The sequence below is a fragment of the Phytophthora sojae genome (assembly GCF_000149755.1).
Source record: "Phytophthora sojae unplaced genomic scaffold PHYSOscaffold_2, whole genome shotgun sequence".
Lineage (NCBI taxonomy): Eukaryota > Oomycota > Peronosporomycetes > Peronosporales > Peronosporaceae > Phytophthora > Phytophthora sojae.
Genome location: NW_009258116.1, coordinates 1042244 through 1063926, shown reverse-complemented (window position 1 = coordinate 1063926; position 21683 = coordinate 1042244). Strand labels below are relative to the sequence as shown.

Below are 21683 nucleotides of genomic sequence, written 5' to 3'. Positions count from 1 at the left end.
CGTGGACGTCCTCAACCACATCCCCGTTCAGTCGTTGAACGGATCCTCGTCAAATGTCGAGACGCCCGCCAAGGTGTTCACATTCTGCACGACAAGCGACGCGTGAATGCGGGTGAGATGATTAAGATACTCTAGCGCGTGACGGCGGAAGTTGGTTTTCATGATAGGGAGATGTTGCAGCAGTTTGTTACGGCCACATCGCCCGGGACTGTCGGGTCCTCGAGCTTGGCCAAATTACCGCCGTACCCCCGTCGGTCATGCGGAATTGCCGTACTGAGCGCTTAAAGCGCAGAGGGATTGATGCGTGGTGGCAATCGCGTTGAATCTGATGAGCTAGTCGACCACTTTTCTATGTGTACATAGGTAACGAATATACGTGCTTGAACCCCTTCCTGTCGGTGTTATTACACGTGAGTATGATGGCGAACTCCTATTCCATCCGTGGATATGCTATATTTGCTATGTCGGTGTTTTTTTGTATTGCTGTGGTGGTGTTCACTTAAGTGTAGGTGCTACAGCCGATTCTTTCGGTGCTGAAACACCCCCCTCAGCAAAATGTAATATTGGCCAGAACCATATTGAAGATTATTGACGATTTCAGGGTATAGAAAAACACAGTCAAGCAAGGTGTACAAAATTGAAATATTTAATTATTTAAAATATTTATATTAGTATTATTATTGACACTTTAATTCAATATATATAATAATAATGACCAGCAATGCCCCCTCTTTGACCCGCAGTGCTGCGCTCGTCCTACCTCAGTCCTTCGCCAGCTACGTGGCATGAGTCGAGTTGCGCTCGGTCAAGAGCGCTAAGTGGACTCTGCCAGCTGGAGTCAGCGTGGCACCGAAAACTCCAACTTCATCTTAGTCCGCGTCAGATAGCGCCGCGCTGCTTTACGTCGGCACCTTGGTTGTAGTACTGTACCAGCTTCTGCTCTGCTCGACCGTGTTCACTCTGCAGCGCTCTCATACCGACGCCGAAGCAGTTTGTCAACCGCTGGCATCTCGTTCCGTACAGGTCTTGTCATCACGTCGCTGAACGCACACAGGATAGTCTCGGTGGCGTACGGGTGAACAAGCTCGTGGAGCAACGTGGAGCCCTGCAGGACGCCACGATAGAGAGAACGATGGAGTGCTCGCTCACACCACGTACGCCGATTTTCGGCGTGCGGCGGTGCTTTAGTCAGTCGCTAAGGAAACGGTCGAGATCAGGAATTGGAGCCAGCGGTGCTCTGGAGCGCGAGCTCGAGACCAGGATATCCCCTCCCGCGTCAGCGCAAGCTCCACGCTTCATTGGCGCTATGCTAGCGAGCTTGCCAGGTCGAGATTCAGCGGGCGCGTGGCGGCGTGGTGCTTGCGTGTAGCCATCTTGGCAGCGATAAAACAAAGTACTGGTGCTGGGGCTTAGCCTATTGTATCATAATTCAATACTATTTATCAATAGGTAGTCTCTTACGCGCTACGATGTACTATGATCGATATGATGGAATATGTTCACACTGCCTACGAACGTCGACGCGAGTATGCGTGGAAACAATGTAGCAAATGCATGCCTGGAAACGATGCTGCGAGGCAAACGGAGCGTGCATTAGTTGTTGTTTGAGCATCCACAGGAAAAAATGGACCATGCAAGTTGTGTCTGGCCTTCTTTTTTGGAAAATCCGCCCCAGAATTCGGCCTCGAAGTGCTCAACTGCTACGCGTTTGAAAATCCCGCCACACAAATATTGCGAGGCCAACGCTGTCGGCCGCCTCACCTCTGCCGTATGACGCTGCGATAACGCTCAGCGGTGTGGTGCTCGCTCAATAGTCCCACGTAGCCCCACAACAACAAGGCGTCGCTTTCCCAAACTTTTTCTCGCGCCGACAAAAACCACGGACCGTTTCGGGGAGAGAATCGGGAGAATTTTGTAATCGAAACGCGCGCAGCAGGAAAGCCCAGCCAAACAGCCGCAAATGCAAAAGCCGACGCCACCAAAGGCAGCAAAGCGTCAGCGAAAGCCTGGACGGGGCCTTGTGGCTGGAGCTGCTTGTGTCTGGACTGTTTCCTGGCCCCGCCGAAGAATAAGGTTTACGCGCAGAGAATGGCGTTCGATTGGCGCCGCGCAGACGCCGCCGGTGGAAGGAAGTTCATTCCCGCATTGGTCGCGTAGATCACAAGTCAAAGCAGCTAAACACACAGAAGTCATGCCTCTCAAGTGGTTCCGAAACCACCGCAGCAGTAGCGCCAGCTCGGAAGACGAGGCCACCCGGTCATCAACGGAGACCGCGGCCACCAAGCAGAAAACCAGGCGGAACAAGTCCGCCGTGACGCAGCGATCCCGCCGGTCCCACTCGCACGGCTCCGGCCTGCGCGCCATGTTCGGGTTGGGCGGGTCGGCGCAGCGTGAGCTCGACGCTGCTGCCGCTGTAGCGGAGGAGCAGCGCCGCATTTCGTACCAGACCAAGAACCGACGCCGATTCACGATCCACGGGATCTCCCACCCCAGCAACATGGAAGCAGCAGGCTGGAGCTGCCACACCACGCCCGCGGGCTCCCCGCAGCCCATGTCCCCCAGCTACGAGCACTTGAGGCACTTTGGCCTTGCGTCAGGCCGAGGCCAGCAGATGATCCCGCGTGCATCTTCGTCTGAAGCTGCGCACCCGTCGATCATTTTCATCGACTGCCCGCCGTAAAGGGCCTGAGCACTACACCCTCTGGACGTTCTCAATGAGTTGGATGGATATGGTGCGCGTGGCGTGCAATGCAGTCGAGTTGTGTAAGTAAGGTGTGTATTGTATGAATGCGGTTCCGACGGAAGAACTGCAGTGGTAAACTTACTAATAAAGCACATGATGCCAAAGCGATACTTGGAGCTGGCCTTGGGGCTGGAGTGTTGTCGGGGAAACGAACCATTGCCAGGCACGACAGTAGCACCGTTTGTGGCCGAACATGAATTGCTAGACAATGGTTTGGTCATGAGGTCTACAGGTTGCGTTGTTTTGGATGCATCTATACAGTTGTGTGAACAGGGTCGCGCTGCGATGATAAGTGATCGCTTCCTTTATTTCGATCCCGGGCCGAGAAGAAGCTCAGGGCCCGACGAGCTGTTGTCGTCGCCTGAGCTTGAGAACGCCAAGGCCAGCAATGGCGGTGGGTCGGACTGCGTTCTTCGCTTTCTTTCTCCCCCTCCACTGGAGCGTGGAGCAGTACTCGAGCCCGCCAGTCGATACCGACTCCGGCCGGACGGGTCCAGTTCGAGCTCCGGCTCAAGCTCACTGTTTTGGTTAGTAAAGCGTAGACTAACTCCTGCGTAGCGAATGTCGCCCGCCACGCCTCCGACTCGATTCGCACTGTGAGGATGGGGGCTATCTCGCTCGTCGATGCATTCGCGGCAGCGGGCGCAGACTAGCAGCGGGGCGACGTAGCGGCTGTAGATAGCCACTCGCTCTTGCGAACAACACGATGGCTCAGCACACACTCGATACGCGCACAAGTCGCAGCGACGCCAGCGTTTGCGCAGCGTAGGGAGAAGAGAACGTGTACAGGCAATGCAGTGCCAGTTGTGGTGCGTCCCGCCCGAAGTATCATCGTCTGTCACGCCCAAAGCTCGGAAAGGTTTCAATAGCGTTTGCCAGAGTCTCCCAGATGCAGTGAGTTGGTGGAGATGGAAGCGACGGCGTCGACGCAGCACCTTCTCCAGTCGACAGAGTCTTCTAGCGATAAAGAGCAGTCGAGCTTGGGCCAGTCGCGAGTCGCATCCACCAGCTACTTCGCCAGGGAACGCAGCTTGGAAGGTAAGTTGAAGTGTTCCTGGATTACCAGGCTTGGGCTCGGCTGTAAGCCAGGCCGAGATAGGGTGCAGCGCGATCACGCGGTCGGGTGGGGCCTTCCCTGCCGTCACCTCCGCTTCATCCAGCGAGCAAAACACCATCTTGAAGCCTTCTTGGGTCGGCGTCAGTAGCTCAACGTAGCAGCACTGTTCGTTCTTGGTGCCTCGAGTCTCGCGTCGGTGGATGGAACTATGAGAATCCGCTGTCGAGATGGAGCTCGATGGGATATCAGGAGAGGATCTTCGCTGCTTGAAGTGGTTGAACACCCCCGAGTGCACGAAGCTGATGGTCCGCACCATGAGTTGCTGTCCTGTAGCCACCGCGCTTCCTCGAGACAGAGGCGAAAACAGCGACCCCCGCTCCGAGCTGGGACTAGTAACAGCGTGCACAAGTGAACTGTAGATGAAGTGAGAGCCGTACAATGCACGCAGCAGAGCGTTGCTCTCGCTCTCCGTCGGAGCTCTCAAAAGCGACACCAGCTCCGACACTTGAGCGTGGATGTCCCCACCAACGACCACTTGGCACTGCCGGGACTGCGCTTGAGCTCCGCGTAGCACCCTAAAGTGCATGTTCATCCCTCCCGAGACTCCAGCCCTGACGTGCTTCCACCCACGCTTCGCCGATAGTCCTCGAAGGTTGACGGGCTCATCGGGGACAACCATACGCTGCGCGCGCTGGAGCAGCTCCCGGTCACTAAGCCGCACCTTGCGAAGCCCCGCCGACAGGTTCGAGGAGGACACCGAGGCCCCCAGCACTGCGGTCACAGTGGCAGACGCCGTCGCCGGACTGTCTGCACTCGGATGCATGCCAGCCAGCAAGCGAATTGGAGAGTGAAGACCCGCGTCAATTCTTTTGGCATGGCCGTCGACTGCAAGAGAGCCAAGGGAGGTGGGATGCGCGGTGGAAGAGGCTCGGTGCGGCGCGGTGCCTGCATTGAGGCTTCAAGTCTCCGGTCAGGCGGCGGTAGGTAGATAGGTAGCTTTCGGAATCGAAGACGCACCCACCGCGTTGCTATACGGGTTGACCTATGCAGTCGCACTAGGATGGTCGGATAGGCTGCTCAAGCATCGTTGTCAGGGCCAGCACCATCCAGAGTACACGTCGGATCGCCTCGGTGTGGGGGCACTGCTGCGGAATATTAGGTCAGGTGCTACTTAGGCACTGCGGTGCTATCCAGCCAGGGGCCTATCCGTGTGGTCGTAAGTGCCCGTCCATTGATAAGGTGTCTGCTGCTGGACGGATTGAAGCGCTGGAGACACCAGGTTGACCTCAAGTCAGGCCACTCACTGCGTAGGATGGTAGACTACATCCAGGCAGAAGACCAGAACATGTTCACTTCGTTAAACATCGGGGGCGTCGTATTATCCCTCACTCTCCGCTGTACGGGATGATTCGAAGAGGACACGCTGCCCCCTCTACTAACTCGTCGTCGGGCAATTCGACTTTCATCGCACCAGCGGTGCTCTCTTTGCCTCGACGCGCCAGGTCTGCTTGGACCCGAGCCCACGGGTCCCACCACCTTGAGTCGGCGAGGTGCGCGAGCTGGTCTGAAATCTTCTCCGACAGTAAGAGCGGCCAATGCGTCAACGAAGTCTCCAAGCCGCAGATGCCCTGGAGACTCAACAAGTACGAGTTTCCTCTATCTGAGGCCGTTGCCTTGTCATTATCGATGAGATATGACTGCGGCGGTAGATTCGCACTGCACTCCCGTAGTCCCATGGATATCCGGATTACCTTGAAGGTCGAATACTCGGACAACTCGTTCTTGATCTGGTTCTCTTCCTCCACATCAAACACGTTCGAAGGCGTCAGCTCATTCACTAAAGCCGGGTCGCATCTCTTGGCTTTTACCAGGATGAACGAGACCTCGCCGGTATTCTTGCGAAGGATCGGGATGATCAGATCAGCTCGCTTGTGGTTGCGCGGAAACACGCCCGCCGCACGTCGACCCAGCAAGAACCACAGCGTCACTTCAGTAGGCACCTCCATCAGCTCAATAAAGTGACTGAAGCCAACGCTCCATTCCTTCCAGGCATTCCTCCAACACTCGAACTTAGTCGTTTGATCTGCTGACGCATCGTCTGTGAGCCCTATCTCCGGTGTTGCTACGGCCTTGGTGCTGTGTTCCCTTTCCCGAACAGCGTTGAATAGCATGGGTCTTTTGAACTCAGCAGAAGAAATCTGTGAGCCGTCGAGATGTTCCAGCAGACTCAAAACGGAGCAAAGCTGGCCTCGATAACAATTCTCGTCACTGTACAGCGTGAACGCATCAACCGACTGGCCGTCTCTGGTGGTCGCATCCCTCGTCAGAAGCAGCACAATGCGTGCCACCTCGACATCAAGATTCCCTTTCATCAGCAGATGTTGGAGCTCAGGCAGAATGTACGCTTCCAGGGGCAAACAGATACGAAACTCGCCCTTGTAGTCCACATAGTCGAGCACCGCCATCAACTCCGCGACAAGTTTCGGCGCCAACACTGAGTTCGACTGCGGGCGCAATCCAAGACGACACAACATGGACGCGACGCCGTACAAACTCTCGTTGCCGTACGTTCTCAACGGGGGTAAACCCACACAGCAACGTCTGAGCAGCCAAGACAAGCACTTCATGACTTGGATAGCTGCGCCACAGGGACCGACCCATCGAGACGAGCGTATCCCAATCCTTTCCTCCGTCGCTCTCAAGTTCCAGCGCTTTGTAGTCGACCCCGACGGTTTCTGACGAGCGCATCCTGTGAAGGATGACGTCCATCGTGTGAGTGAGCACGAACGGAGGAAAGGATCTCGTCGTTTTGGGTAGACTGTAGTCTAACTGGAGGTGTCTGGTCGATGAAGGGGGGGGGGGCGTTGATAATTTCCGGGTTGCTGTCGACAAGTACGGCCAATATCATGGTCTTGCGCTTCTTTACTTGCAAGATGTTGCTCGCCTCAGTCAACGCCTTGCGCAGCGTGGAGAGATGATCGCTTCCATTGCAGGTCTTCTTCTCCAGCAGAGACGCAGCCTCATCAATCACCAACACCAGCACCTTCACGCTCCCATCTCGCTCCACAGACCCGGAAGAACCTCGAGATTTCTTAGAGGACGGTTCTTGATTCTTCACTTCTCCAATAATGATTCTTCTCAACTCGGACGCCAGAGTCTCATCGGTAGTAGCACCTGGAGAACGCTGGTGCTTCTTGCTCGTAACTTCTTGACCCTCTTCACCCACGCCAAACAATCCAAACCAGTCCGTCTTCACCGACTCCCAGTTTGCGCACGCGTACTCGAGAGTCGTCAGCAACCGAGGAGCGATTTGTGTGTCTTGGAAAAAGAACTCGGACAGATATGGAGTCGCAACCGGGAACTTAGTCGAGGTCGAGCGCTCGACGTTACGTGCACAAACGTACATGAGCCGCATGCCGAAATTCTCGTGCTCTGTGGTGGTTTGAGCTAGTTTCTTGGCCACTTCGAACAACATTCGCGTCTTCCCGAAGCCCGAGCTCTGTATCAGCGTCACACACGGAGCGGTGTAGGCATTTGGGTGCTCGTAGAATCTCTTGCAACATCGCAGTAGATGCCGCTGGAATCGGACGTCGGCGTCACCAAAGTACGTGCTGCAAAACGCCTTCTTGAGGTGCTTCTGTTCGTCCATCTCGGCGCTGGATTGCCTATTCTCTCTCAGGATTTCCGCCACGTTCGCTGTGATGTCGCTCCGAACTCTATCGATGTCCAGGCTGGGCCAAGCACACTGGTAGGCCAGGATAGCATTGACCAGTGCGTAATTACACAGGTCGTCAGGGCGGTGCTGGCGTTCTCGAAGTCCCCTCTCGGAGATATCTAGCTGCTGGAATTTCGACAACTTCGAGTCCTCGGGGAGATCCGACCTGAGAGACTCCCACACAACCCTGGATACCCTGCGGACAATGCACTGCTGCTTCCTCTCCTCCATCCGTGCCGACAAACAAAGTGCACGCCATTCTACCCCCATCCATCGCTTGATTTCAGTTTCTATCAATCTGAAAGTGGATGTACAGTAGTGCTCCCGCTTTGGATCTAGGAAGACAAAAAAAAAGATCGGATAGCGGCGAAGATTGCCAGCACAGCGACAAGGAGGCCGAATCCACCATAGAATTTATCGAAGACGCGTCATGTTCACTTTGGGTCTTCGCTAAGTTAGTTTCACCTACGGCAGCGGCAACAGCGACTGAAATATCGCTGGTGGTTTTACTAAGGGAGGTGATCATCCTGAACTACTGCGTTCAAGTGGAAGCACCGACTCGGAAAGTTATCCCAGGAAAAAGATATCGAAATGTTGGAAATCTCTCGAGAATTGAGCCAAATCTATGCTTCACGATTGTGCCAGCAAGTTTTAGCATTCCCATGGCGATCAAGCTTGGCAAAAAAAGAATCCTCAGCCGAGCTAGATCAGTCGGGCCAGAATCAGTCGCTGAAAATGACGATTGTTGCGTGGCTAGTGACGAAGTGCTCCTAAATGCGCGCTATCGGCCGCCTTTCAGAGGAACTTGTGGGCGAATGAGCCGCCACCACCGAACACACGCCGATGTGCGACTGTTGCAATGGCGTCGAGAGCTATCTTGATGTGAATGGTGCTTGCATCGACGGTGCCATATCACGAGCGTGAGTGGTGCCCCGTGTGCAAATGTTACCAACAGCTAGAAGTGCTATTACCTATGGCCATTGCTCACAAGTCTAAGCAGCTTCTGTGTGTCCCGCACCACGCGGGAAATGAGCTCGGTGCGTTGTGCGAAGGTTCTGCTAGAAAAATACTTGAGGGCTTGCACAGGAAGAGCAGGAGGCCGATTTCCTGAAATCCAGACACACTGCTACTGCACCCGAACCGACAGTCTGTGGTCAGGTTTGCTTTCGGTGTGATGAACTATACGCGCAAACTTCTTCACCACATGAAGCTGCAGACCAACCTGGATGCACTCTTCGGTTGCTAGAGCCACTACCGTAGCTTCTTCTCGCACTTCAGAGCCTCCGGACAGGAGCTCAACACGCACTTCTCGTAGATGGACAACTTCAGCTCCTAGTGGCCCAGTCTGTCGCGCTAGCCAACACCACAATGCAAGCATGACTCACGCTAGTGTCCTTCCTGCAAGTCGCACGCGGTGCTCTCCATGGGCATCACTCACTCCGTCGATCATTGGCTTGGCGCTCGTGTCCGTTGACGTTCCTACGCGCGTTTGTTGGGGTCAGCCGCGCTCTGGAAGCGTACGCTGTGGTCGGACCACTTGAGGCCCTCAGAGCAATAACTGGGTCAAGCTTCAACTGGGCCATCCAATGCAACGTTACAGCGCCGACGAGCGTCCAGCAAGTCTCGGGCCTCTTCCTCACTCCCGAATCTACCCCATCGATCGAAAGCAGATAATCCAGCCCCCTACAGCGAATGGCAACGACCACGGAGCCGCCGCCAAAGCATGTGAAGCTCCGGTACCGGGCATTGGCCTATGTCCGTCGATTCGGTCGGCACCAGAAGAGATCGCCCCGCCCTCGAGCTTCCAGCCGACGAAGCTTCGCGGACACCGGCGGAGCTCGCCCCCCAATCCGAATCACGAGTCCACGACGATTTTCCGATTCAGGTGGAGCTCGCCCCGTAGTGCGCGTGGCCAGCAAACGAAGCTTCACCGAGTCAAACGGAGCTCGTCCGGTGGTCCGCGTCGGCAGTCGAAGGAGTTTTGCAGACTCGGGGGGCGCTCGTCCGGTAGTCCGAATTGCCAGTAAACGGAGCTTTGCCGACTCAAACCCGGGGCCGCGCAGCCTTGTCGAGTGTAACGAAGCACCCGCTGAGATCAAGGTCACTACTCGGAGCAGGAGAGCAAGTCGAGCTCGCCGTCAGAAGCGAGAGAAGCGTCGACATCGCTTTCTTCCATCGCTGCACAGTCACGGCGGCCACCGGTTCCGACTCTTCTGCGGGTGTTGCGTGGAGCAGGACGCCATTGATCCAGCGGAGACGCCGTCATCGTTCCATTGGGGCGTGGGCTTCGACGACAGCTACTACCACAGCTCCAGCTACCAGCAAAACCTCTCGAAGGGCACTCGATTCCGTCTCGAGCTCTGCGGATTGCACGTGGCGACTCGCGGCAAAGACCTCAGCGTCGATATCAGCACGGTCGGAGCTCGAGCCGCCAGCTTGGACAGCGGATTCGGCTACACCTGTGCCAGTCCAGTGTCGTGTCCACCGCCTCATGGCCTCGTACCAACTCGAACGTTCCCCACGACGCTCAAGCTCCGCTCGAGAGATGGAACCGGCAACGGCAAGTTCACGCTCCACACAGGGACCAGCGGCTTCGCGTCCACTGGGTTCAAGCGCAAGGCTCCGTCGTCCTCGTCGTATCCGTCCTACACCCCCACGACGCCGCCCTCCCCGTTCATGAACGACTTCATCCCAACCGGAACATTCAACAACACCCGAGCTCGCTCTCGCGTGTCCGTCGGGTGCAACGGGTGGTTCTTGCACGACGATGACCCGTCCATCGTGGGCTTGTACCGACGTCGCAGCAGCGGCGGCGAAGTCCCGAAGCCTATCATCACGCACCTCTCGCAGGTAGCCGAAGGCTCCCAAGACAGCGAAGCCGAGTACGACAGGGAGGGCTCGCCCAAGAGATACAAACTGAGCCCTCGCGGCTCCGAGACGACCAGTGGGGTGACGACTTCACCTCCAGCCTCGTCGCCTTCGGTGGTGACGTCGCCGAAGCCCCCACTCGTCCCACGACCGAGGACGTCCAGCCCCGCCAGCTCTCGCGTCTCCATCGTGCTCCTGAGTCATGACGGCTCCATCTCGTCGTCGAAAGGCGAGAACGACTGGAACACCAGCAGCGGGATTGCGTTGGTGCCGCTGCCGACGTCGCCCCCGCCAGGGACTGAGACTCATCTGTCTTTCGCCATTACCCCTCCGCCTCCATTCGCGTCGTCTCGGAGCTCGTACAGCTCGGGCTTGGTCTCTCAAGCGTTCGATTCAGCGCTGCAATGGCAGGGAGAGAGCAACGGCGTGGGGGGCGACGACTACGAGCCTCCGACCAAGCGACGACGCAGCACCGGGAGCTCGTCGAACAGCAGCGGAGGCTTCGGCTTCGGGAATTTGCCCCGAGACTCCACGGACAACGAGGCGGATAGTCTTGAGATTGACAAGAGCGCGAGTGCAAGGGGGAGCGCGAGTCTCACGGCTCGATTCAGCGCGAGTCTGCGGCTCACTCGGTCTCACTCCCCGCAAGCGCTCAAGAAGACGCTGTCGATCGCTGGAACTCACCGCAGAAAAGCTCCCCGAAGCCGCAGCCAGAGCAGCATGTTCCATTTTGGCTCAAGGGCCAGCACGACCAAGTCCGCGTCGCCACCATCGACTCCAGCGTGTGCGGCGGCGAATCCGTCCATCGTGTTCATCGACTGCCCGCCGTAAGACTTACGGTAAGTGCATTTCCTTGTGATTTTTTCTTGCTCTTGCTATCTATTCCCCCAGGCAGTCCCAGCAGTTCTGCTTCATCAGCAGCCCAAACGAGAAGGAACCAGGCACGAGTTGACACAAGGAGCTTCATCGGAAGAGCTCCATCGCAGCCTGCACCACCTCCAGAGAAGACATGCATATCCATCGTGGAGCGAGCAGATCCAATCCGAATATCACTGCGGTTTCTGTCGATTGCTCTATCCATTCTGGTTTGTACAGTACATGTAGCTGCATGTTTCGAGTCCTTCGTGATCATCTCCTTGTCAGGTCAACAGCAGCTTCAAGCTGACACGAGGAAGGATGCCGCAACTCGGGCAAGGAGCTGCCCCTTGAGCAGGCGCTGTTGCCTGCTTGCTCGAACTTTACAGTCTGTACAGACTACAGCACGCAGGGTTAGTCGGCGCCCGTGGTACCGCACATCCTGGTGAGGGGATGCTGTCGACGAGAGATACGGAGCGGCTTCTGAGTCGGGGACGCGTATGAGTAGAACCACCTCACGGCTCGGTCTCCGAAACATTTAATCGCGTTGCCCTTCGCCTGCCTGCAATGCAAGTCCCTGAGTACAAGCCGCAGCGGTGGCGTTGGGCACTACATGGGCAGGAAGCCTTGTGGCATCGGCCGCCACTTCAACGTGGCAGAAGACCGTTCTCAGCAGTTGAAGCGCCTCAGAGATGCGGATCCCGAGATGGTGATGCGTCAAGGATGGCTGCATCCTAGACTTGGATTCCCACTCGGCGCCAACAGAGGAAACGTACACGTAGCCACCTCTTTCAGCACATCCAGAGCTTACCGCACTTGCTCACTGATACGTGCACAACTGTGGTAACCGCGGACTTTTAATCCGCGCCGACTCTATTGGTGGTATCGGCGTCGCGGATTCGCAAGTGTACCAGCTCACGTCGGGATCGTCATCCAGTCGCCATCATCGTCTCCGCCAACGCCGAGGCAAAGCTCACTTTTCAATTGGCCTCTTCCCACTCAAGTCTCAAGCCTTCAAGCCTGCCAAGCTCCCCGTCTCAAGCCTTCACCACGATGGCCCGGAAGCCCTTCTTCACCTTCGAGGACGCCAAGACGTCCTTCAACCTCTTCTGCTGCATCTACGGCATTGGTACGCTCGGTATGCCCGGCAACTTCGCGCGGGCCGGGCCGGCCATCGCCGTGGTGGCCATGGCCTTCATGGCCTTCGCCAACATCTACTCGTCCGTGGCCATGTCCAAGGTCATGCTGCTGGCGCCCAACTCGGTCAAGACGTTCGGCGACCTGGGCGAGTGGGCCATGGGCCAGTGGGGCCGCTGGCTCTGCGTCATCTCGCAGATGGGCTCGTGTCTGCTGATCCCGTGCGTCTTCCTCGTGCTGGGCGGCTCGCTGCTCGACGGCCTCTTCCCGGACGCCTTCGGCCAGACCACGTGGAGCATCTTGATGGCGCTCATGGTGCTGCCCGTGTGCCTGGTGCCCACGCTCAAGGAGGGATCGGGCGCGGCCTTCGCCGGCTGCCTGGGCACGATCCTGGCCGATATCATCGGCGTGGCCGTCGTCATGCACGGCATGCGCGGCCACCCGAGCGTGCCGTTCCCGGAGCTCAAGTTCTCGCAGGTGGCCGGCGTGTTCGGCAACCTGTCGCTCGCCTACGGGGCCGGCATTGTCATCCCGGACCTGCAGCGCCAGCACAGCGACCCGACCCGCATGCCGCGCGTAGTGGGCGTCACGGTGGGGCTCATCTCGTGCCTCTTCCTGACGCTGGCCAGCACGGCCTACTCGGCCGTGGGCTGCCAGATCACGGGCAACTTGCTGTTCACCATCTACCCGGACAAGACCACGGGGCTCACCACGCTGGGCTTCGCGCCGCGCTGGGGCGTCGTGGTGCTGGCCTACATATTCATGCAGCTGCACATCACCATCGCCTTCTCGGTCATCCTGAACCCGGCCTTCTACATCGCCGAGCGGCTCGCGCTGGGCATGCACAAGAAGAAGCCGCGCGACCTCGAGAACCCCGTGAGCTACATGGAGGCGGCCACGCCGGTAGGCGACGTGGCCCAGGGCGAGCCGCGCCGCAGCTCCAAGATGTCGTACGTGTCGGTGGCCGACGCCGAGAACGAGCACAAGGGCGACGTCGAGGAGGAGATGGCCGAGTACCGCGGCGGCCTCAACACCATCAAGTACATCGTGCTGCGCATCGTGATTATCGTGGTGCTCGTGGTGCTGGCCATCATCTTCAAGGACCACTTCTCCGACTTCGCCGACTTTGTGGGGGCCTCCTGCATCACGGTCAACTGCATCCTGCTGCCGATCGTCTTCTACCTCATCAAGGCCTGGCAACGCATCCCCATGTACGAGAAGATCCCGGCCATCGTCGTGACCGTCGTGTGCTTCGTGCTCGGCTGCTACGTGACGTACACCACCGGCAAGAGCCTCTTCGCCCCCACGGACAACGACGCCGAGTTCCCCTACTGCTCGCCCACGTACGAGAACCACGTCTACTACAACTACACCGCTGAACACGAGTCGTAGGAGGGGGGGGGGTAGCAGCTTTGTCTCAATGTTCTGACCTGTTAACCCATTCAAGCATTCAAACTTTTGTTGTGCTCAACTATTTCTGATGCACTGGTACTGTCTCAGTCAAGAACTCCGGTCTTGGCTTCGTGTGTGCAGTAGTTTCTTTGAAAATGGTAAATTCACGCCCCTGGCATGAGGACGAGGCAGTAGTGCCCTGGACAGGTATCTCGCCGGTGGCAACGTCTCACCACTCAACTGAAAAATTCGTGCTCCCCAGCACGAGTTATCATCCGGTAAATTCATTCAACGACTCTCCTCGAGGGCGACATCAACACAATGACCCACTTGCAGTCCGACCGCAACCTCGTCGAGAGCTCTGCTGCTTCGTCCGCAAGCACAGATTCCGTGCCAAGCTCGTGGAGCGGCGAGCCTTCCCTCGACCTGTCAGCCTTGCCTTGCGCGCTGAGGTCGAAGCGCAACGTGCTGGAGTGGATTTTGCCGCCTTGGTCGAGCTGGCGCAGTCGCCCAGCCTATCGCAATGGAAGCGGCTCCAGCACTCCTCGACGTTTACGATGCTCAAGCGTGAGGATGAGGTGCTGGTCGTTGCTCACCTGGATGCAAGTGTTGAGGAGGTGGGCGTTATACTGGGAACCACCACGGAATCGCTACACAACGCCGCTATGAAGGGATTGTATGGGAATGCATTCATCGCCGGCTCCGTGCCTCACATCCAACAGTCTCAGAGCTCGCATTTGGCTGTGAAGACGTCCAACTTCGCTCGCACCGACATTCTGGGCAAGAATGAGCAGTGGTGCTTCGCTGAACTGCTGCAATGGAGGCTTAACTCCAACTCCAAGAGCTTGACCATTATCCAGAAGTCATTATCCGCCCAACAAGCACGATCTCTTCCAGAACTCGTCGATCGCAAAGGTGTCGCTCAACTACGTGACGTGACTGCTGCGTACCAAGTCGAGCGAATACCAGGAAGTCGGAACCTGCGCGTCATCTTCCACGCATGTTATCACTGCAACACGGAGAGCGTCAAGCGCACTCGAGTTGTAGCCCGTAAAGCCACCCAGGCCCGCTTACTTCGTCTCGCTCGTGGTATCTCCCAGCTTTTGCATGTTGTCCGTTCACGTCGATTTGGACTGCAAGAACCCGCAGATCATTCAGCCATCGACGTGCGTAATACTCGCTGTACGTGCTGCACTCGAAGGCTGAATCGCTTCGTCCAGCTCATTCCACAGAGTAAATGCTACCTGTGTGGCTACCGCGTGTGCTTGTCGTGCTTATCCTCGGAAAAGATCGCGACTCATAATGGTCGGATGGCCGCCATTTCGACCTGTGCTCGCTGTGTGGAGAGTGTTGTGGCCTGCAACTACGACAATATGCTTACCGTGCAGCCTGGACCGGAAAGAGTTCTCCCCGATCCAGCCTCGACGGAAAAACTAGCCAAAAGTACCATCTTGCGACAGGATTTCTTCAAGACTGGGGACTCCACGGCCTCCACGGCAAAACTTGCCGAGTTGTTAGGCCAAATCGTGGGGAACGAGCCAATCGATGCCGCATCAAACCGTCGAGCTGCAGCGCTTAAAGTGCTGAACCAACTTTTAACCACCGACCAAGAGGAGACTGGCGCCGAGAATGGGGGCTGGATGATGGCTGCACATCAAGCACTCGACGTATCTGCGTGTCCAGAGAATCCGAATGAGTGCAAACTTGCGAGTGCCGAGAGTCGTCCGTACCCGATGGTACCTGCAGTGATTCCGAGCAACATCGACTCGAGCGACCCACCCGAGTCGATTGTTTATCCCGTCCCGGTGAACGAAGACGCCCGCTTGGCTGCTATCGAGCTCTTCAAGCTTCACGAAGTCCTCAACGTCCCCGAATTGAACGCCATCTGCACCCTTGCAGCCGCCGAAATGAGCTGTCCACACAGTGTCATCACCCTCATAGAGCGCGAAATCGTGACGCTCCTTGCGACCAATGACCCCGAAAATTGGGACGTTGGTAGTGGCAATCCACGCGAACAAACGTTCTGCCAGCACTTCGTCATGGACGACCAGCCACTGCTCGTGCGCCACGCCGAGGCAGACATGAGATTCTACCACACCGCACCCGTGACCATGCGAAGCTTGCGCTTCTACGCAGGATTTCCAGTGTCCGTTAGCTCTGTGATGAAGTCGGGAAGACCAGGTGAACCTGACAAGGTCGTCGTTGGAGCGTTGTGCTGCCTCGATGCTAAGCCGCACCAAATCACGAGGTCGCAGTACTGGCGGATGATGAAGCTCGCAGAAGCAGCTTCGTGTATTCTCGAGCGGAATGCCGTAACACTACTCAGTCGGGGGGGGGGGGGCGAAGGAGAACGCTTAGTCGTGGTCAAGTAAATGGAGCTCACAATCGCGACTATGGATACTGGTACGTCGGGCCCCATCCAACCACTCGACCAAATTCATGAGCTGCTAAACGGATCTCGTGCCACCAGGAAGGCCTCGATAGGACCGACTATCGCGGTACGGATATTATGGATCCCGGTACAAGAACAAGAATAGTCGCTTTGCTGCTCTGGAAGAGCGGCTTAGTATGGCGATTTCGCTCTCCGAGCAGATACTTTTGCTAGATGCCATCTAAACTCCGCTCTCGTGCATTCTGTGTGTCCATTTAACTAAACAGATACAGCGATGTATTTACATTTTTCCTCATCGATATGTTACCACCTACTCATCCGTCTCTGTCGTGCAGTTTTCGGGATATGCGCAGAAGCATTGGGCTTTGCACTGTAGCCATCCTCTTCATCTTCGTTCAGTTTCGCAAGATCGGCGATCACTGAGCTGCGTCTATCACCGATAGATAGACTACTGGATCGGATTTTGATAGACGGTCGAATTGCTTCACCCACGGGGGAATCCGGCGTGGACGTTGTACGATGGAATTGAGATAGTCGAGGCTGAACTTTGAATGAGCCAGTGAACTTGGTGGCTTGAGATGTAGCCGTTATACTTGGGTCGCCGGGGAGAATGCTTGGATCCACCACAAATCATGAACTTTAACTCGAACTGGCAATGTCGGCAACGTCAATGTCGGCAACGTCAATTCAATTGAGTTTTGATCCAAACCAGGTCCATGCAAATTCATTTTCTCTTTGACTCCCTTGATTTCTTCTTTGACGATACCGAGCTCACTCTCCAGTCGTCGAACGGATTTGGTCAGCAATGTCAGAAGCTGCACAATTTGATCGCCAACTGTCGGTGTAGGCCAGTTCGGGATGTCGGGCCAAACCTTGCTATTATCTGCTTGCAAGGCGTCCCTGTTCGGTAACAGCTCTATACTCTCCCATGGACCTTTGTCGAGCTGCATCAAATCCACCAGCATTCCGGCTGCATCGCTGCAACTCAACTGCGTCTCAAATAGTCCAGACTCAACTAAGCTCAGCACATCCCCGTCAGACTGGTCGGCACCACTAGAGCTCCGCTCTGAGAGTTGTCTGGCATGCTGCCAAAGCTCCGGATGTTCCTTAGAGCGAAAGCCTGCAGTTAGTAGTGCTACCACTAGACGCCGTCGGGTACCTGGGTATCGCGAGATGATCTTGTAAAATTTGCGGCGACTGAGCACGCAGCTCTCCACAAAGGTGACAGCGCGAACGCAAGTGTCTCGATGGTAGTTGAGTAGCAACGCAATTTCACCGAACGCTCCGCCCCGTGTGAGTCGCTGAACCACATTCTCAGCGCCAGTCTACTCAACAAAACCGCGGTGGATCATATACAGCTCCGACCCAATGTCCCCTTCGCGCACAATGTAGTTGTCCGGGGCGAAAACGCGGATATCCATGCTGAGAACTAACGCCGACAGAAAATCCGGACTGCAATCCTCCCAGAATTCGAGTCCACTAACGAGATCCAAGTACCGATGAAGTAGCACCTCCAATGCCAAAGGACGAGGCAGCCGACTCGTGAATTCCATGATGTCTCCATCCATTGAGTCGTACTCGTTCCAAACGTGGTCATAGTATCGATGTATTCGACCCCGAAGTTCTGACGGTAGTTTCAATTTGTCCATTCTGCAGGTGAGAAGACGCAAGTTTTGTGTGTACTTTTTGTCACTGGTGAATTGCAAATCCATGACCACGGCAGCCATTCTACTAACGACGAGGGCCATGATCAGCAGACCCACAAGCACGAGGAAGATGCAGAACGAGTCCTTCACGCAGTGGTCTCCCCCATCGCCACCCCCAAACATCCCCACCATAACATGCCGGAGGTTTGTTGTGTAAAGCGCTGATAGGGTACTTGATTCAGCCAAAAGGTTGAAGTTGTCCGCCAAGTGAAGTCCTCGCAATAGACACGCTAAGTAGTGAGCCACGACGATAACTCCAGCGCCGAGCTTTACTGTCGTGATAATTACTGGTTGGAATGCGCCACACCAGGCCCCGCTTCTCGACTTTACGGCCACCATGATGATTCGCATCCAGGAAGATTTTCTCAACCGGAAAAGCTGCGGGAGACGCAGGAATCGGAGCAAATGACAGACGATGTAGATGGTCGGGCTGAGCTCCAATAAAGATCGAGTGTCCCCATCTTCTCGTGCAATGTACGAGATGCACTCCACTGGCAGAGAGCCGAGTAAATCTACGGCGAACAACCCGCTCAGATACCGGCGTATGATTTGCCGCCTGGATGTAACGAGCTGCGAGTGCTTGGAAGGTTTGTCGTAGACGGCCGTGTTGAAATTCAACGCGATGCCCGTTACCAGCAGAATCTCCACTGCAATGTTGATCATCACTGCAATACGTTGATAGCCCGCCGATTCCTCCGGGTCGGACAGGTAACTCAGCGCGAATGGGATGTAGAAAACCTCAAACCCCAATACTCCCGTCAGCACAATCTCTTGGACTCTCCGCGCCCAGCCCTCGGGCGACATCGGCAGCTTCAAAGCGACGAGTTGCCAGTACAGTCGTCGTCGGAAATGTTTCAATGACCGCGCGAACGAGAACCTCGTGCTCTGCTGGATCTGGAACTGCTTTTGTCCGGACAAACTCGGTCGACGCCGGCTGTTGGCCGATCGAGCGCGCTGTTGTCGTAGCTCCTCCAGAAAGTCATCGTCAAAGATTCGGCGACTGTCGTGCTGGTGGAAACCGAGCGAAGCACGGGGCGTCGCTGCGTAGCGAAACGAGTGTCGAGGGTCCGACGTGTTGAGTTTGATCGGGCTGGTACTTGGTCGGGGGTGGGCCATATTGCTCCAGTCGCCGGTGAATCGACGACGCTTTTCATTCATATTTGACTTGGTTTGGTGGGATATCATCGGCTGTATTATGTGCGTATCGATCGGTAGAGCTGCGTCTTGGGGCGGGGTTGAGGAGGCTGTCGGAGGCATCTTTTGTTCGACAACGAGGCGAATAGGAGAGAGGAAAACGAACTGACAGTCGCTGCAGGGCGAGGACGTGTGGACGGACGGTCAGAACGAACTTTGGTGCACATGTGTTTCTCGTTGTCCAAAATAGTTTTAGCACAGATTCTTGATACAGTTCGTACGTGGAAGTTGGGATTGAGTCAAGCTCTCCAAGAAGCCTAAATAGCTCAGCCGCTAAATAGATAAACTACAGAAGTTAAAGTGGTGAATAGCTCGTAGATATTTTCGGGGCTGCCGTATCGACTCCCGATAGGAAAGGCAAGGTGCGCTATGAGCGCCGCGTGTTGAAAACGTTGACGTATCCGAAACTGCGCGACCTCATTTAATGGAAACCTACAGTACGGACAGCAGACTCTCTCTTACATGGACTCAATCAAGCCTGACTCGCCGGAATCAGGTGATGCATTCTCGATCGATCGATGCATCTCGCATCGCCACGGCTCTGCCGTTGATTTTCAGCCACAGCACCATAATCCCACGCGACGAATTCCCCGGCGGAGACCGATAGAGGCGCGTTGACCCCGGTGGTAAGGTGGCGTTTAACGGGCGGGACTTCCCTTCATTTTCTAATATTTACAAAAAATCCTAACATACTAAACCTCAGTACAAAGACCTCCAATCAAAGATACCCCGTCAGACTAGACAATGTTGAAGTGGATGGTCCGCCCCCATCCCTGATCTGCGAGTGTACAGGGCAACCGTTGCCTCCTTTGCCTCCTTCCATCCATCGAGCGCCGCCAGTTCCGCTCTCGCTCGCCCTCATTTGGCAATTTGCCGGCTCGCGCGCAGGTCGTCCCAGTCCCCCAGCGTCGGCGATGGCGTTCTTCAAGCTCCGCAAGACCGAGGCCGAGAAGGCGCAGCAGCGCGTGCTCAAGGAGCTCGAGCGCGTGGCCAAGGCGCAGCGCAAGCACGCGGCCAAGGAGCACAAGGCGCAGCAGGCGCGCCTCAAGCAGCAGGACAAGGAGGCCAAGCGCGTCGAGAAGCTGCAGCAGAAGCAGCAGAAGGAGGCGCGCAAGAGCCACCAGAAGGCCGTCGAGACCGCCAAGAAGGCCTCCAAGACGCGCATCCGCCTCGCGCGCAAGGCCGAGAAGGCTCGCGCGCGGCGCCACCGCCGCCAGATGCGCCGAGCTCGCGCTGAGGCAAGGCGCAACGTCGCGGTTGCTCCGGGGAGCGTGGCCGTCCCGCCCTTCTCGAAGAGCGCCGGCTGCTACGTGTGCGGCAAGAAGTTCGGCAAGGCGCTGCACAGGCGTCGCCACCACTGCCGCCAGTGCCGCGAAAGCTGCTGCCTGCAGTGCACGAGCCGCACGCGCCGCCCCGTGCTGCGCTACGGCCTTGACAAGCCGCAGAAGGTCTGCGTCGTGTGCGAGACGCTGGTGTTCAACAACGAAGCAGTTGTTGAAGTTGCTGCGCCTGCGACGGCCTCGCAGCCGCGGGAGCCAGCGGAGGCCGTCGTTGCGCTGGCCGCTATTGGCCGCGCGTCACGCCGACCGCACTCGGCCCCGTTGCCACCCACTGAGGGGGCGACGGTGACCATGCCTGTTTCGATGCGTGGGAGTGGCCGAGGCCGCGCGCGCTCCACGAAGGGCAAGGGCGGCTCGATTTGGACGCTGCCGATCCGCCCGCTGCTCAAGAGGAAGAAGAGTGCGGAGCAGCTCCGCAACCGCAAGATGGATCTGGACTTGCAGATCGACAAGCGGCTGCTGTTCAGGGGCCGCGCCGTCGAGCTGCAGCCGCAGTCGGTGGCCCCACCGGCGCCGTGAAGCGGGGGAATCGAGCGAGCTCGGAGCAAGGAGCTGGACGGGTGGTGATCATCACCTTGATGTGTGCGTGTTTCCCCGATCGACTGTATCGCAGCAGGCCGCAGTTGCCTGCACTGCCTCGAACGTTCGCGGCCAAGGAAGACGAGAGGAGGCGCGAGCGGTGTATAACTATATTGCAGAATCCATTTCCACGTGTATCCCTCTTGCCTGCTTCCACTTGCGTGCCGGCAGACCATCTGCGAGCATGGGTTGCTCCGAGCCTCGGACACATCGCGTGCGATGCCGCGCCAGGATTCACGTGCGCCGTCAAACGAAACGCCCTTTAAATTTTGATGTGCTCGAGTCACCCAGTTCCACCGGCCTCCAACGCTACGTGGCGACGCCAGCCGCGCTTGGGAGTCCCAAGTTGGGACTCTCAATGCGAGTGGCCTGCCACGGACATGCTAAATCTGCGCGCGCTCGTCAGTCCCCGCTTGTGGACGGCAACAGCCCCGCCGCAGCCGTCACTAGCATCATTTAAACTCGACCAGCTCCAAGCCATTCATGGTGGCGGACCCATACTGGCTGGCGATCTTGGCCGGTCTCAGGTCACGCTGCATATCCCACTTCAACGCTGTGGAGTGCAGCCATTTCCAACTGCTAAGTTCGCACAATTCCCTGTTAAACTGGATTAAGTCCACCTCACTGCCATTCACTATACGCGACGCAAACAGTGCAAGTGCACCTGCCAGATCCCATTCTCGCGGTATAAGGTTTCGAAATCTT

The 21683-nt window shown here is 56.7% G+C and overlaps 9 protein-coding genes across 9 annotated transcripts; 5 read left to right on the top strand and 4 right to left on the bottom strand.

Moving 5' to 3' along the window:
* Positions 1-2152: 2152 nt before the first annotated feature.
* PHYSODRAFT_353805 (hypothetical protein) lies at positions 2153-2789 on the top strand. Its single transcript, XM_009520095.1, has one exon. It carries the CDS (start codon positions 2192-2194, stop codon positions 2678-2680), a length of 489 nt encoding a protein of 162 aa, XP_009518390.1. The 5' UTR covers positions 2153-2191; the 3' UTR covers positions 2681-2789.
* Positions 2790-3087: 298 nt separating this feature from the next.
* PHYSODRAFT_451184 (hypothetical protein) lies at positions 3088-4623 on the bottom strand (the record flags this gene model as incomplete). Its single annotated transcript, XM_009520094.1, has 1 exon — positions 3088-4623. A coding segment is annotated over one exon (1536 nt), but the record flags the coding sequence as incomplete, so codon positions are not given.
* A 562-nt stretch (positions 4624-5185) lies between these two features.
* PHYSODRAFT_481197 (hypothetical protein) lies at positions 5186-6265 on the bottom strand (the record flags this gene model as incomplete). The annotated part of the gene is made up of 2 exons (XM_009520093.1): positions 5186-5629; positions 5684-6265. The coding sequence occupies 2 exons, from the start codon at positions 6263-6265 to the stop codon at positions 5186-5188; spliced, it is 1026 nt and encodes a 341-aa protein (XP_009518388.1).
* A 233-nt stretch (positions 6266-6498) lies between these two features.
* On the bottom strand, positions 6499-7215 carry PHYSODRAFT_295644 (hypothetical protein; the record flags this gene model as incomplete). The annotated part of the gene is made up of 1 exon (XM_009520092.1): positions 6499-7215. One exon carries the CDS (start codon positions 7213-7215, stop codon positions 6499-6501), a length of 717 nt encoding a protein of 238 aa, XP_009518387.1.
* Positions 7216-9207: 1992 nt separating this feature from the next.
* Positions 9208-10425, top strand: PHYSODRAFT_483765 (hypothetical protein; the record flags this gene model as incomplete). The annotated part of the gene is made up of 2 exons (XM_009520091.1): positions 9208-9782; positions 9915-10425. Coding segments are annotated over 2 exons (1086 nt in total), but the record flags the coding sequence as incomplete, so codon positions are not given.
* A 1866-nt stretch (positions 10426-12291) lies between these two features.
* Positions 12292-13767, top strand: PHYSODRAFT_251159 (hypothetical protein; the record flags this gene model as incomplete). The annotated part of the gene is made up of 1 exon (XM_009520090.1): positions 12292-13767. One exon carries the CDS (start codon positions 12292-12294, stop codon positions 13765-13767), a length of 1476 nt encoding a protein of 491 aa, XP_009518385.1.
* A 419-nt stretch (positions 13768-14186) lies between these two features.
* On the top strand, positions 14187-16079 carry PHYSODRAFT_439672 (hypothetical protein; the record flags this gene model as incomplete). Its single annotated transcript, XM_009520089.1, has 1 exon — positions 14187-16079. A coding segment is annotated over one exon (1893 nt), but the record flags the coding sequence as incomplete, so codon positions are not given.
* A 1405-nt stretch (positions 16080-17484) lies between these two features.
* Positions 17485-18204, bottom strand: PHYSODRAFT_478091 (hypothetical protein; the record flags this gene model as incomplete). The annotated part of the gene is made up of 1 exon (XM_009520088.1): positions 17485-18204. The coding sequence occupies one exon, from the start codon at positions 18202-18204 to the stop codon at positions 17485-17487; it is 720 nt and encodes a 239-aa protein (XP_009518383.1).
* Positions 18205-20154: 1950 nt separating this feature from the next.
* PHYSODRAFT_353804 (hypothetical protein) lies at positions 20155-21113 on the top strand. The gene has a single exon (XM_009520087.1). The coding sequence runs from the start codon at positions 20277-20279 to the stop codon at positions 20916-20918; it is 642 nt and encodes a 213-aa protein (XP_009518382.1). The 5' UTR covers positions 20155-20276; the 3' UTR covers positions 20919-21113.
* Positions 21114-21683: the final 570 nt, after the last annotated feature.

Excerpts from the sequence above, each read along its gene's own strand:
- PHYSODRAFT_353805 (XM_009520095.1), top strand. The coding sequence starts at position 2,192 with ATGCCTCTCAAGTGGTTCCGAAACCACCGCAGCAGTAGCGCCAGCTCG.
- PHYSODRAFT_353804 (XM_009520087.1), top strand. The coding sequence starts at position 20,277 with ATGCGCCGAGCTCGCGCTGAGGCAAGGCGCAACGTCGCGGTTGCTCCG.